The sequence below is a fragment of the Pecten maximus genome, chromosome 1 (genome assembly GCF_902652985.1).
Source record: "Pecten maximus chromosome 1, xPecMax1.1, whole genome shotgun sequence".
Classification (NCBI taxonomy): domain Eukaryota; kingdom Metazoa; phylum Mollusca; class Bivalvia; order Pectinida; family Pectinidae; genus Pecten; species Pecten maximus.
The window spans coordinates 2596327-2610617 of NC_047015.1; the positions used below are offsets into that span (position 1 = coordinate 2596327).

At 34.8% G+C, this 14291-nt stretch overlaps 1 protein-coding gene across 1 annotated transcript; it reads right to left on the reverse strand.

Annotated features, from left to right (window-relative positions):
- Window positions 1-3: 3 nt before the first annotated feature.
- On the reverse strand, window positions 4-4777 carry LOC117322344 (nuclear apoptosis-inducing factor 1-like). The gene is made up of 5 exons (XM_033877209.1): window positions 4350-4777; window positions 2049-2113; window positions 1477-1614; window positions 766-879; window positions 4-321 (listed from the first exon to the last, which is right to left on the reverse strand). The coding sequence occupies exons 1-5, from the start codon at window positions 4511-4513 to the stop codon at window positions 98-100; spliced, it is 705 nt and encodes a 234-aa protein (XP_033733100.1). The 5' UTR covers window positions 4514-4777; the 3' UTR covers window positions 4-97.
- Between the last annotated feature and the right edge of the window lie 9514 nt (window positions 4778-14291).

Sequence of the window (14291 nt, forward strand, 5' to 3'; positions counted from 1 at the left end):
AATATCAATTCAATACATAATTAGCCATATATTTATCCTACTGATATGTAATTTTAAATGAAGTTATGAATTAATGAAAACAAAAATGAATTATAATTTAGGATTCATAAAGTAATGTTGGACCACATAGCTGACTTGCTTCGGAAGAGTAGTAATTCCTTTTTAATTTCAGTACCTCTATTTCAAGCTTCAGTTTTTCTTGTTCTAACAATATTTTCTTTGTTTCCTCTTTCACTCTGACGTTCTCAAGCTTGATGTTTTCCGTTTCTAGGTCCCTGAAACCCTGAGCCAGGTTCTTCCTTTTAATCCCATGTTGGTTATCTACAAATGAACAGAATATTAAAAAAAAGTATGGTTATAAATCATATCTTTATGATTTTTATTTACGGTAGGCTTTATAATTGATATATGATAACATTTTTGGGTAATGCACTTTTTTTTTTTTTTTGTAAAATATGGTACCACCACCTAAAATCAGTTAAATATTTGAATCAATATTGAATAAACCCCCTTTCTACTTACTTACTTTTCTTTCCTTTGTGACTTCCAAAGATTTCATTAAATATATCTGAAATGTGCATACATGCCATCAATTTCTTTTTTTATAAAATTCACTTGGCTTTAGAAATTCCTTTGTTTACACTGTCTTGTAGCTCACTTTCAGTCCCTTACATTTCTAGCAAGCTACTGTAGTCAGATATCCCTATACTGTCATTTATACATGCTATCCTTATGCTGTACTATATAGCTAGCATATACACATACTCATTTTGCTGCTGAAAGTAGAAGGTCCAGATGTGTCATCAGAAACCACAGATAAGACACAGGTTTCCTCTGGATCCTGGTCCATTTCAGACAGTTGAAAGTTATAATTGGAATCTGAAAATATGAACAAAGAACTTTTTTTATTAAAACTTCAACAAGTTAACTATAATGATAACAATTTTGACCCTTGCAATTGTTTTTTGTGTTATATTGTAATTCATAAGACTTAACTTAGTGCTTCCTGACACAGTACATCCAATTGTTGTGATGCATAAAAACACATCATTTCAGCAAAAGAAAAAAAACCGTGTAAAGATCTTACCCATTTATATATACAGTTTATGTGATAATTGTATGTCCAACAAGAGATCCCAGAGGGATTTTGGCACCCACCATTGTATGATCTATATTAGTCAAATGAAAGACTGATCTTTTCTCAGAGTTTTTCTTCTTTCAATATCATATACTTTAATAACAGGAAATTATGTAAAATTATTTCATCTAACTAAAATTGCAGCAGTAACAAACTTCAATTGTTAAAATCCAAGATGGCTGCCACTCGGCCATGTTGAAAAACTACTGACCAAGAGGAACCTGCATGTAACATTTGAGAAAGATCCCTTCAGTACTTATTAGATTTAGACAGACTGTCAAACAAGATTAGCTAATCTATGACAAAGAAATGCAGTCATTCAGGAGTACATCTAGTACCTTCAGTGTCAAAGTTGACAGGAAGGCCCACCACTTCCGGTCTTGAGCCAATGTTTTCCAGAAGCAGTGACTGACTTGCAGTGGCCTCTGTTTTAGGACCACCGCCAGTCTTTCTCATGTGGTCCACTGTCTCTTTGGCTGAAAACATATATTTTAGCCCCATGTAATGCATCAACACAGTAAAAATAATGAAACAAAAATTATTGCATATAAATCATATCTGTATACATTGTCTTTTTTGCTCTCGTGATTTCATTTACAGGTATAAATTCCGTATCTAAAGGAGACTGATTTATATTAGTTTACTACATTCGTATGTGGTTATCATTATTGTGTATGAATGAAAAGAATTAATTAAAGTTTAAATCAAATTCTATAATAATCAAATTGCTGAAATGAATTAAAAACATTTTGCTGAGTTGCAATTCCTACCTAACAAATTCCAAAACTCTCAAGCAGAAGAGAAGATTTAATTGACAAAGGATACCGAGTAACAGAATTGAAATGCAAATTTTCAACAAAAATACCATGCAAGTATATTTTTTGAATTTTTTTGTGTGAATAATACAAACCTCTCTGCTTAATATTAGAATACTGCTTCCTTACTTGGTCAGTGGATTTCTGGATTTGAGCAATGCTGAAAACAATATTTCATACATGCCATTATTTTTAAAATCAATATATATTATGGGGTGTACATATAGTTATCAGAGATACAGTTGTGTACCCACAACGTGAAGAAATATCTACTTCCATGGATAACTCATATAATGGCAATATCTATGTAAGACCAAACAAACATATGGAAGATGGAACAAAGGCCCTAAAAAAACTCTTGTATTAAAATCTGTAATCTATGCAACCAGAACGAAATTGATGATGAATTCATTTTTGAAGTTAATTCAGCAAAAACTGAAAAAAAGTATCGGATTCAACAATATTTAATTGAGTTTTGCTTAGTGGATACATAATTTGTATGTGTGTCCTGTATGTATGTACCAATGGTATGTAATTATCTACACTTTGAATGTTAATGAGAAAAGTTTTACATACAGTGTATACATGTACATATATATGGTGACGTTCTGTAAGTGAAACTGACAGTCCAGGGCTGGTCTAATGAGGATTCATATTAGTTTTGTTATGTTTGTAATTAATGTCTGGAATATTTTTTTTTATTTTTTTTTCCAAACACATATATACATATGTATATCATCATTAAATCATCATCATCACCATTCATCATATCTTCATGAGTCACCATCAATAATGTCTGGAATTTTTGGCAAAGTACTTCAACATAATTAACTGGGAAAAACTACATGAATCTAGTAAGATTTCAATTATTTCTATTTATTTTTGGTCAATGAAAGCTTGCATAAATATTCCTATGATTTGTGATAACAAAATAATAAAATGACAAAGTTCATGGAAAAAAAAGAACTTCTTTATTGTTCAGAATTTGGAAAAAGTTATTTGTATATATATTGTGTATATGAGTTGTTTTGCATAATTCTTCATTTAAATTTCAGACATTTGTAAAATATTTTATTCATATGCAAATACATGTATGATTACCTTTTAGAGTAAAGTTTTGTTTCACACACTGTCCCGTTGTGTATACCTCTATGTTTATTTATTCCGTACTCTCTATATATGTGCTTTCAGAGATGTGGCTTAATTATGGCGTTCTATTCTGGATATTTTATACTTTGTATCTCATAATATGCTGTCTCAAGTTTTGATTTCATTCCTCAGTTTAATTTCATCTATTTAAATTACTATCAAGATTGTTTTCTTTTAATGTACACTATATTAGTGTATTCTCAAAATTCTTACTCTTTGCTACATTAGCATATATATGTACATTACACTTCTCTATTGTGTTTTAATTAAAACTCTAGTAACACAGTGTCTATGTTATACTGGTGTTCATTCTCAGATCTTTATCTATTTAATCCATAAATCTGTGATGTAAGTTAAATCTATATCTGTGATTGCAACTATGTAAAGTGTTGTGATATATTTATTTGTTGTTTGTATATCTGTTTTAATTGATGTTTGTCGAAATACAAGCTCTTTCGAGCTCATGATACTATGTTGTGTATATTCGACGTAAAATGTTTCTTGCAATGACTTGTATCTTGTACATCAATGTGACTGCAAAATAAAATATATGTACATGTATGTTGAAAAAAATCTGATGGAAATCAATAATTTCTTTAAAAATATGTATATTTAATTGCATTTTCATTGCCTTTTCCTATTATGGTGCACACAAAATTTAAAATGGACTATAAAAATCAAGCACAACATTTCAATATCTCATACAGTGGCCACGTACATGACGTATACACATTGTACATATATGGCGCGGGAAGGATGTCATAATCAAATATTTTTGCCTAGGCAAAAATAAAATATTGCCCAGGCAAAATCATTTTTTGCCTAGGCAAAATTCGATTTTTCCCTAGGCAATAATCGAAACAAAATTTTGCCTAGGCAAAAAGCGAATATTGCCTAGGCTGAAATATTTTTGCCTAAGCAATATTCGATTTTTGTCTAGGCAGAAATAACTTTGCCTGGACAATATTTAATTTTTGGCAAGGCAAAAATATTTAATTATGACATCCTTCCCGCGCCATATATACATACACAAAATTTTCTGATAGGTTTTGGGAATGCAATCAAAACCTACGACAGTTCCCGTAAGGCTATAGGTATCACAATTAAGTTATAATCGGTTTATATCATTCTATGAGATCTTACTGTCCTTATGCATGATATATCTATCTATGTATACCCTTGGTATAAGGTGACAGTGCCCAAATCGGATCACCAGTACATATTTTATATATATCGCATTTACTTACGCATTAACACTGAATGTCACCGCATCCCATGCAGCCTGTTTTGTCTCATGGGTCACTACGGACCCACGGAATTTGCCGAATAAGATATCTTCCCTTCTAACAACTTCCTCCACCAGGACCACCTTCTCCTTCTCTGTCCAATTCATGGCTCTTTTTGTTGCCATTATTACTACCACAAGTGCAGACGACAACTGCAGACGTCAGTTGACAGGAGTACGGGAAAAATAGTGATACGAAAAATAGCGCGACATGTCTTTTTCACCTCCATTACAAAAGATCTACTTTCACTTTCAAAAATAGCCGTCTCAGCTGAGACCGGACTCAAACTGAGTTGAGATTTTTCGTGAAAGCCATATTCGAGAAAATCTCAAGTGAGAAAAATCTCAAGGATTTGAGATCGATTTGAGTTTGAGATTTTGCTCAGTTTGAGATGTTTTGTGCAAGCGGGGCCAGGTCATCTCATCCTTTCTTTTTAAAGATCATTAACATCTTTCCAAATTACGAATGTATTCATTTTTCGTGTTAAGATAACTTTGTTCCCGAAGAAGCTCGAGTGGTATACCTTTATCTACGATGTCGAACGTGTGATGATCCAGCCAGTTGGTGAATGAGCGAACGGATATCAGTTCCAGACCCATTTGCGTCAGCCTGTCCCCCTGTGTAAACGGGCGACTGTGGTCTTCCTCAGTTCTGTATATGTCCACATCAAAGTTCGTGTCGAAGAATTCCTCCTATAACCGAATCAGACATACATAAGATTAAACACTACTCATTAAACAAGCATGAATATTACAGGAACCAAATTGTTACACCAGCAGAAAGCTGGTGACTATGTTTTCTTCATTCGTCTTATAATCACAGAAGACTTTCTCATCTTCTAGAAAATAGAACTAAAGAAGATACGCGACTTTCTCATCTTCTGCTAAAATATTGATAAAACTAAAGAAGATACGCTTATGCAAGCTATTAGAATTAGTTTTCTTTTCTCCTATTGACGTTATCGCTTGTAATTGTGACGTAATACTACTGATTTTGATATCCAGCAGTGATGAAGTTATGGGAAGATAAGATGAAGTTTGAAGTATAATCAATCATTCATGTCAATATTTCTTGTTTCATATGTGTATGAAAAAAAAAAGTTTGAAACAATTTTTTTCATACCTCTTTGAAACAAATAAAATATTGACATCAATGCTAATTGATAAATGAAACTGTATTTCAAATTTAAAACACGTTTTATGAAACTATTTCAAATCTTAAACACGTTCTATGTAAAATTTTATAACACGCACGTGTAACGATGGCATAACAACACATACACACCTGTGTTACGATGTCATAACGACACACGCACGAGTAGGGATGTCATAACGACATACACGCTTGTGTTACGATGCCATAACGACACATACACACCTGTGTATCGATGTCATAACGGCACACGCACGTGTGTCGATGTCATAACAGCACACATACACACCTTTGTTACGATGTCATAACAGCACACATACACACGTGTGTTACAATGTCATAACGACACACATGCACACCTGTGTTACTTTGTTATAACGACAAACTTACGCACGTGTTATGGAGTCATAACGACACTTTTAAACACATGTATTGATGTCATAACGACACACACACCTGTTACGATGCCATATCGACACACACTTGTGTTACGATGTCATAACGATACACGCACGTGTAACAATGTCATAACGACATACACATACTTGTTACGATGTCATAACACATACACTTATGTCACGATGTCATAACGACACCCACACCTGTATTACGATATCATAACCACACACACGCACACACTTGTGTTACGATGTAATAAAGAAAGACATACACATCTGTGTTATGATGTCATAAAGACACTTATGTCAGAATGTCATAACGACACATACACTTATGTCACTATGTTATAACGACATCCACTCCTGTATCACGATGTCATGGAAACACTCACCTGTGTAATAAGACCATCATGAAGCATTGTACTTAGTAATTTCCCGAGTTGTGGCATTCCTCCCTTTATTGGAAAAAGGTCTTTACCGTCTTTGTCAACTCCACAGTTCAGTACCACTAAATAACCACCTGTTAATTGGTTGACCGTAATAGTAAAATCAATAATACGTGGACACTATCCTAACCCCAATACAATATCATCTTCTTCAAATTATCAACCAAATCTCCAAAACCGTATAAGCTGTAACATATATAGCCGATAATACCCTACTGATATGCATTTACCTTACCCCCAACTGTATAATTACAGCAGATATATAATTCAAGGCTAAAGTTGCTTTTAAAAAGTGAAATACTCTTATTCGACATCTTTTCGAACTGCTGTGCTTCTATGTTACCATAAGTTAAAGTATAGGATAGAGGGATATATCATGTTTCTGGCTTCCCGATACCAGGTCTATTTCCCAATACGAATCCGAAGGAAACATGAATGGTCATGGGAAATAAGTATAGTCAAGGCAAGTAAGTAAAGTAAGGATGGTCGAGGGAAAACAGAAACTCCGTATTGAAGCTTACTAGCCAAGGCTTCAGATTACGTTATTCTCCACGAACCCTTGGCTGATATAGTCGTGTTTAAACCGTCGCGGCCTGGGATTAAATTGCATTCAGGGCTGCCATGTCGACTATATCATGGCATTTTACCTAAATACAGAGACGTACAATTTTTGGGGAAACATTCACAGTGTTTGATCAATAGATAGAAGTTACTGATCACACATCTCATCAAAATGACAAGCCTCCATGTGTGTTTGTAAACATCACTCATCAAAATGACAAGCCTCCATGTGTGTTTGTAAACATCACCGATGAAGTACATCGGTAACGCTCGTTTTGATTGGTGAAAATTTCATGTGTAAAGGGTGGTCAAATCTCCGCTAGAGGGCCAGAACTGACGGCTATATATACCAAGGGAAGATTTTCAACTCGAAAATATTTTGATACACAGGCAATAAAGCTGTGTCGTTTTTATATTTGAAACATCCAGACTATGGTGACCTATAATTTATAAAGAATATTTCACAAGGCAAGCTGAAGTAATGTATTTAACGTTTATAAGTAGTCCAATTGTTTTGACCACCCAACCTAAAGCAAAACCTGTCATCTGCACATAGAAGGTGCCCTCGGTAACAGTATGGTACTAATAAGTGGCACAATAGGCCCGTGCCTTGTGTGTTACTCAGTGATGGAAAGTAGGAGCCTGGTGAGGACATTAACTTTTCCAGTGAAAATGATACAATAATAACTGTATTATATATGGTCACAAACATGGCTGACCATATCCGGGAAAAAAATAACTGTTTTTGTTATGTACATATTTTCAATGTTTTAAGTGTACAGATTGAATGGATAGTGCTATATAGGTTGTGTAGTGTATAAACATAGCTCTATATATTTTCATGGAATGAGATGTGTATGTTGTATATAATTTGGAGAACTGTTTTTTTTTTTAATTTCTTTTTTATTAATATCATTTTTTTCTAAGTTATTATAATATTCTAATGAGTCCTACGGATTCTCATTCATCTTATAATTTTGTACAGTACAAATGGACTATATGTGATGGTTTTCTACATAGGTTATTTTGTTTTTGTTTTGCATATATTTATGAAAATGGATAGTCATATATATTATGCTTATCTTGGGGGAGATGATGAAGTGAATGAGTGAATAGTATCTCGAGATAATTACATTAATTGTATATATATATTATGTTTACATGATAAACGATATGTCATGTTGGCAATCAGGGAATGCTGTGTAGATTATTTAACCGGTTAATTGTATATTTGTTCGTGACGTCTCTTCAGACTGTGTAAATATATTTTTTTCTCCTCCTGTCGTGATTGATCTGTACTAGCCAAATGCTTTGTGTAAGCATTTGTCTTTTTTTAGGGGGAGGTATGTAGCGGGGATAGGTTTTACTAGTTAAAAAGCTATAGTTGTGTTATAATCTATAGATACACGGGGTCTCTGGGTGGTTATTAACGTACCTGTGTTACATTTATATGGACTACGTTCGTAATAGTTCTGACATTCTGTCATACTTCATGGTATTTCTTTTCCGTAAGTGACATGATAACAGGTGTGTATATTTTTACCGGATGTAGACGCGCTTCTGCTTCCGCTGGTAGTCCCTTAGTCATTGGTCAATATTTTTACATACTTGTATTTTCATTGGTTACGTTTTCTATAGCATTAGGCCATGATCTAGCATATTAGACTATGCACGCAATTTTCGTTGTAGGGCAACCGAGTATAAATTCAGGCGTTTTGTAATTGTTTGTCAGTCTATAGAAGCCATTGGCTGGTAGGCTCACTTCTTTCATTCTCTCTCCCTCTCTCTTTGTATTTCGTTAGGTAGGAGCGGGACGGTGACTGTGGGACGGTAAGTGCGTAGGATGTTGTTATGTTAGGTACTATTCTAGCGTGTAGGTTAGGTTTATTTACATGTAGTTGCTGGTATGGAGCTTGTGTGAGGTTTGTAGCGTTGTATGTTTCTACCTTCGCCTATTTATATTTAATAAATGTTATTTGTATTGTTTAACATGTCTGGAGTTTTACTTGGTACCCGTGTTGTACCTTGGTATTTCTGGCAGTACGGGACGGAACCGCGAGTGTTCCCCTGAACCTGGGTTGCTCAAGGTTGAACACATTTGACACGACGAAACGGAACCGTTACAATAAGCTCCGCCCGCCTTTCACGTCGCTTGACAACTGACATCATGTTCGAATGCCAATTTCCTTTTTTAAATGACAATATCAAGTAGAATCAATTCTGTTATATGTTCAAACACTTTTCCAAACAGACAGCAGTCTGCTTATCAAAATAACCTTTGTAGCCTATGCACATCATTAAACTTAGAAGAATGTGTAAGCTACAATATGGAAAACGGTTCCAATGTTTATGTTGCTTTTTTAGACAGCGGTAAGGCGTTTGACACAGTATGGCACGCTGGTCTATTGTTCAAAATACATTAAATGGGACTCATAGGCAAAATGTTGGTTCTTCTCAAAGAAATGTATGCAGATGTGAAAAGCTGTATTTTGTTTAACGGCTTAAAGTCAAAGAGTGTACAGATGGAAAGAGGGATTTTGCAAGGTGGATCTTTGTCCGCAAAAATGTACTTGATTTTTATTACTGAATTATGGAATGAAATAGAAACTTGTGGTATTGATGCAGAGCATAATGGTTTTCTTGAAATCACTGTCGTGTACTTGTTAGGGAATGGTATTTTCAAGATGTCGGGCTATCATGCTCTCAAAAGTTAATAGTGCATTTTAAGATACAAAATCACTTATTTTTATGAACAATCAGACTGAGACAAATACAAAGTCAAACTCAGAAATAGATAAAACATTATACAACATCATTGATCAGGTCTTTCATAAACAACTGTAAATCCTTTGCAAAGTTGGGCAAGCTGGAAATCGAAGCGTGCTTTGTCAAGAGTTTTCACTCATATCAAATGACAAAAGCAACTTGGCGTTTATTTTTATTGCTAGAAACACTCCCTGATAACAAGAGGCCGAGGGCTGAGCATTTTTGTTTATACGGAGAATAATGCCAGACTTACGTCCGTCAAGCGTGGGATCGGGCATAACAATATTTTAGGATGGTGTTTGTCTACAAAATGTTGGGGAAATATTCTAACCGATAAATATAGCGACCAACCAACCAATTGTTTTTCCATAGACTTTAGTGTTAACGTTTTGGAGTATTTCATTGAAATTCTTGAATTCAATATGACAATTAAGGTTTATAACAAACGTTTAGGGTCTCATATAACACCTAATCCAGAAACAAAAGTTGGGTCCTTCAGCTCAAATTTTCTCCAGGGTAGCAATTTTGAAAAAGGGTGAATTTCGCAGTAAAAATTCTCAAAAATCTGAAATGTTTACCTGTTAATTATTATTACCTGAACTTTTGGAAAAAAATTCAATCGGACTTACGAATTTATATCAACATTTCTTACGGATAGTTACCTATCAGGCTACATATCTATTTCCTTACTTCAAAACATACTGGCAAATCAGTGGCTACCAGTCATTTTATCCTTGGGTCAACATTCTATACATAGAGGATGTTTCAAACATCTATTTTTTCAATTGGTTGGTTGTTCCCTATAAGGAAGTTAGATGGTTGTACGAAATTACGCTCTCGACCGTCTTCAAACAAAGACGTACATAAACACAAATTAACAACAGCTCCCCTGAGCAGAGATACGATTGCGAACATCCGTTTACACACTTTTATGCTACTAAACATTTAAAATTTGTACAACTAAGAATGGAAAGGAATCCTCCTTGATTTGAAATGGCTGTAATAGAAAACTATCTAAAAAATACCGACAGTGTGCGAGATTGTGTACCCCAACTATATACGTACAGATTAATGGGCGACTCCTAACTCAACTGTTATAATTTGACATTATATTCATTTCAATATGTCCACTCATATTCTGAACAAAGAAGGAATTTCCATTCAGGTTATTATTTTGGACCAATCCGTGCAATTTGCGGCTGGAGCAATCCGAAACGTAAACAAAATAATTTCCTGTGTAAATATTATAAGGCTTTAAGCGTAAACAGCAAATTGCTTAAAACGGATGTCATCAGGGAGTCTTTCTGACAATAAAGATAAACATTGGGCTGTTTTGCTGATTTAATAAGAGCAAAAACTCACGGCGAACCACGATTTTATGCTAGAGTGTAACTATTCACAGTTGTTCATGTATAATGTAGCATCTCGATAAATGTTGTAATTATAATTTTAACTATTTCTGAGCTCGATTTCGTACTTGTGTCAGTCGGATTGTTCTTACAAATAGGTGATTGTGTAGCTTAAAGTACACAACTCTACCTGGGCATGCTGGGAAAAATACAAGAGTCACGAGGTATATACTGATATAGGTAAAGTGGTGCAGTAAGCTAGTTAATTGAATGCTTAAAGATGAAGGTATGTGCAACGCTCATCCAAAGCGGTCGGAAAATATACAAGTTCTGTCCAAGATGGGGCCGAGACGCCTTATATCACAGGTAAGTTTTGCACATATAGGATTTTATTATATTTAAGCGACATTAACGATTATTACCATATCCTCACCAAATGTCTCACTATTGTAAAATTATAGTCTTTAAATCTTTGAGTCATCCGAATATTAAAGTTAAGATACCCCTATGTTTGGTATGAGGTTTGACATAAAGTTCGGGATACTGACCGACAGCCTATGTGACCCCTTGAATAGCTAGCATTACGATACTTAGGTCTACATTTGACTATACAGGACAATGTGTACTGATACAAAGTGTAAAACAACAGTATTATATCACGATTACATGATCACAGTGTTGGCACGTCAAACAGGTGAATGTTATGAGTAGGCAGCACACATTGAAATTTTACCTAGGAGCTATCTTCTCATGAACGTCTTAGATATCTTATAAAATACCCCGAAAACATATCAAGCCTTTCATGAGCTTTCAATCTGATATTGTGTAAAATGCTATGTTCATCAAATATTGAAACTATCTGATATATTTTAAGAAGGTATCCTATATATTAGTATATTATTTGTTACTTAAGTGTTTCAGAGTGCAATAACCAGTCTTCAGTCATGAATTTACAATTAAATGATATGTAGGGTGGTTAGGTGGTGCACAGTTAAATGAGATGTACGGTGGTTAGGTGGTGTACAGCTAAATGAGATGTAGGGTGGTTAGGGGTGTACAGTTAAATGGGATGTAGGGTGGTTAGGTGGTGTACAGTTAAATGAGATGTAAGATGGTTAGGTGGTGCACAGTTAAATGAGATGAGGTGTGGTTAGGTGGTGTACAGTTAAATGAGATGTAGGATGGTTAGGTGGTGTACAGTTAAATGATATGTAGTGTGGTTAGGTGGTGTACAGTTAAATGAGATGTAGGATGGTTAGGTGGTGTACAGTTTAATGAGATGTACGGTGGTTAGGTAGTGTACAGTTAAATGAGATGTAGGGTGGTTATGTGGTGTACAGTTTAATGATATGTACGGTGGTTAGGTAGTGTACAGTTAAATGAGATGTAGGGTGGTTAGGCGGTGTACAGTTAAATGAGATGTAGTGTGCTTAAGTTGTTTACAGTTAAATGATTGAAATCTCAGTGTCTGCCGCGTACTCGTAACATTCTACTGTTTTACGCTCCAACGTTGTGATTTCTTAAGAGCGTTTATGTGTTTAAAATGTTTACATTTTGTATCTGTGAGTAGACATTGTCCTGTTTTGTTCTGTATCTGTTTATATCTCAAGTCTCACGATTAGATATATGGTGGTGTTAAAGGGTTGCACAGGTTGTCGCTCAGTTTTGCGAACTTAATGTCAAATTTTATACCAAACATGAGCGCATATTAACTCGAATGTTCGGATAACTCAGAGATTGGAAGTTCGGCTATCAATTAAGTGCAGTGGGGCTTATAACTAAAATATATGAGGTCATTTTGAGGTTCATGTAAACAGTTAATCAAGTGATATTTATCCAGATTAAAAATGACTATTCTGTTGCAATCAAACAGAAGTAACTTGACTTGAATTGTTAATATGTATCATGGCTATCCATAGGTATTGATTTTGACATTTAATTTGTTAATCTACCTGTTAATTTCGGCAAATCAGACATAAAAAGCATGTTTCATGAGAACAAATAAAGCTCATGTGGATCAGTCATATTGCACAAAATGACCATGCCGTTATGGTCCCAGGTGTCTATAGCAGGTAGTGCGATCGTTTGTTTGACCAGATTTTACTTTATCAAAGCATAAACGTTGATTCTCTTTTGAACTTGAAACGCAAATGGCGGCTGTGAATTATATTGCACAGTTATGGAAGAAAGGAAGGCATTTCAATTACTAAAAATGCCCATATTAGATACTATGAACACATCTGGGCACTGCTAAAGGAATGTTTTCGAGACAAATAGTCAAATAGTGAAGTTTGTGGCTATTTTAAGAATTTTGGATATTTTACCTCAAACTCTGCAGTTTAACTATTTTTCCTAAAGTCTGGCTACTTGCAAAGATCATAGTTCTTTATTGTGTCTGATAAGAGCGTTTTTGAAGATTGAAATGCCTCCCTAGATGTCAAAAATGTGTTATAAAATCCACAACCGCCATTTAAATGAAACACGAAAATTACAGGCTCTTTGAGTGGTTGGAATTTTAATCAAGAAAATTGAACTACATCATACAAAACATGGGGACTTGTCAACTCGAATTTTCAGATAATTTGAAGGTTGCCAGTTAACCTCACTTTATCCAAATGAGAACTAGATTTGCATGTCGGTCTGAACGATGTAGCAGAAAAAGCTTATCCCTGACTCGTGACGTTTGAGGGTCTTTATCAACATAAGATATGCGAATCAGTTCATTGACGTCAGATATGCTTTACACTGCACTAAATACAGATGATAACACGTATAATAGTAACAGTGGTTTATACCCAAGTTGATTCAGTATCGAATGACTTGTTCCCAGTATGAAGATTTCTGTGACAAATGTCGACTACTTTTAGAAAAAAAACCAGGACAAGTTTCGCGAGATGAAAGTTGATGAAGACCATGGGGAAAATGGTCGACATCATGATTTTATTGGGAAGCATTCTTTTTTGTACATGCCACATGAAGTCAAACGAAAATTGATTCTTGCAGAGCCTAGTGTTTCCGGTGTCACCACCATAACTCTCATTAAAAGAACTACTTAACCTTGATTCAACTTAGATTTGTATAGCGGGTGTAGTCGTTACCTAGATTTGTATAGCGGGTGTCGTAGTGACCTAGACGTGTATGGCGGGTGTCGTCATGACCTAGATTTGTATAGCGGGTGTTGCCATGACCTAGATTTGTATAGCAGGTGTCGTCGTGACCTAGATTTGTTTG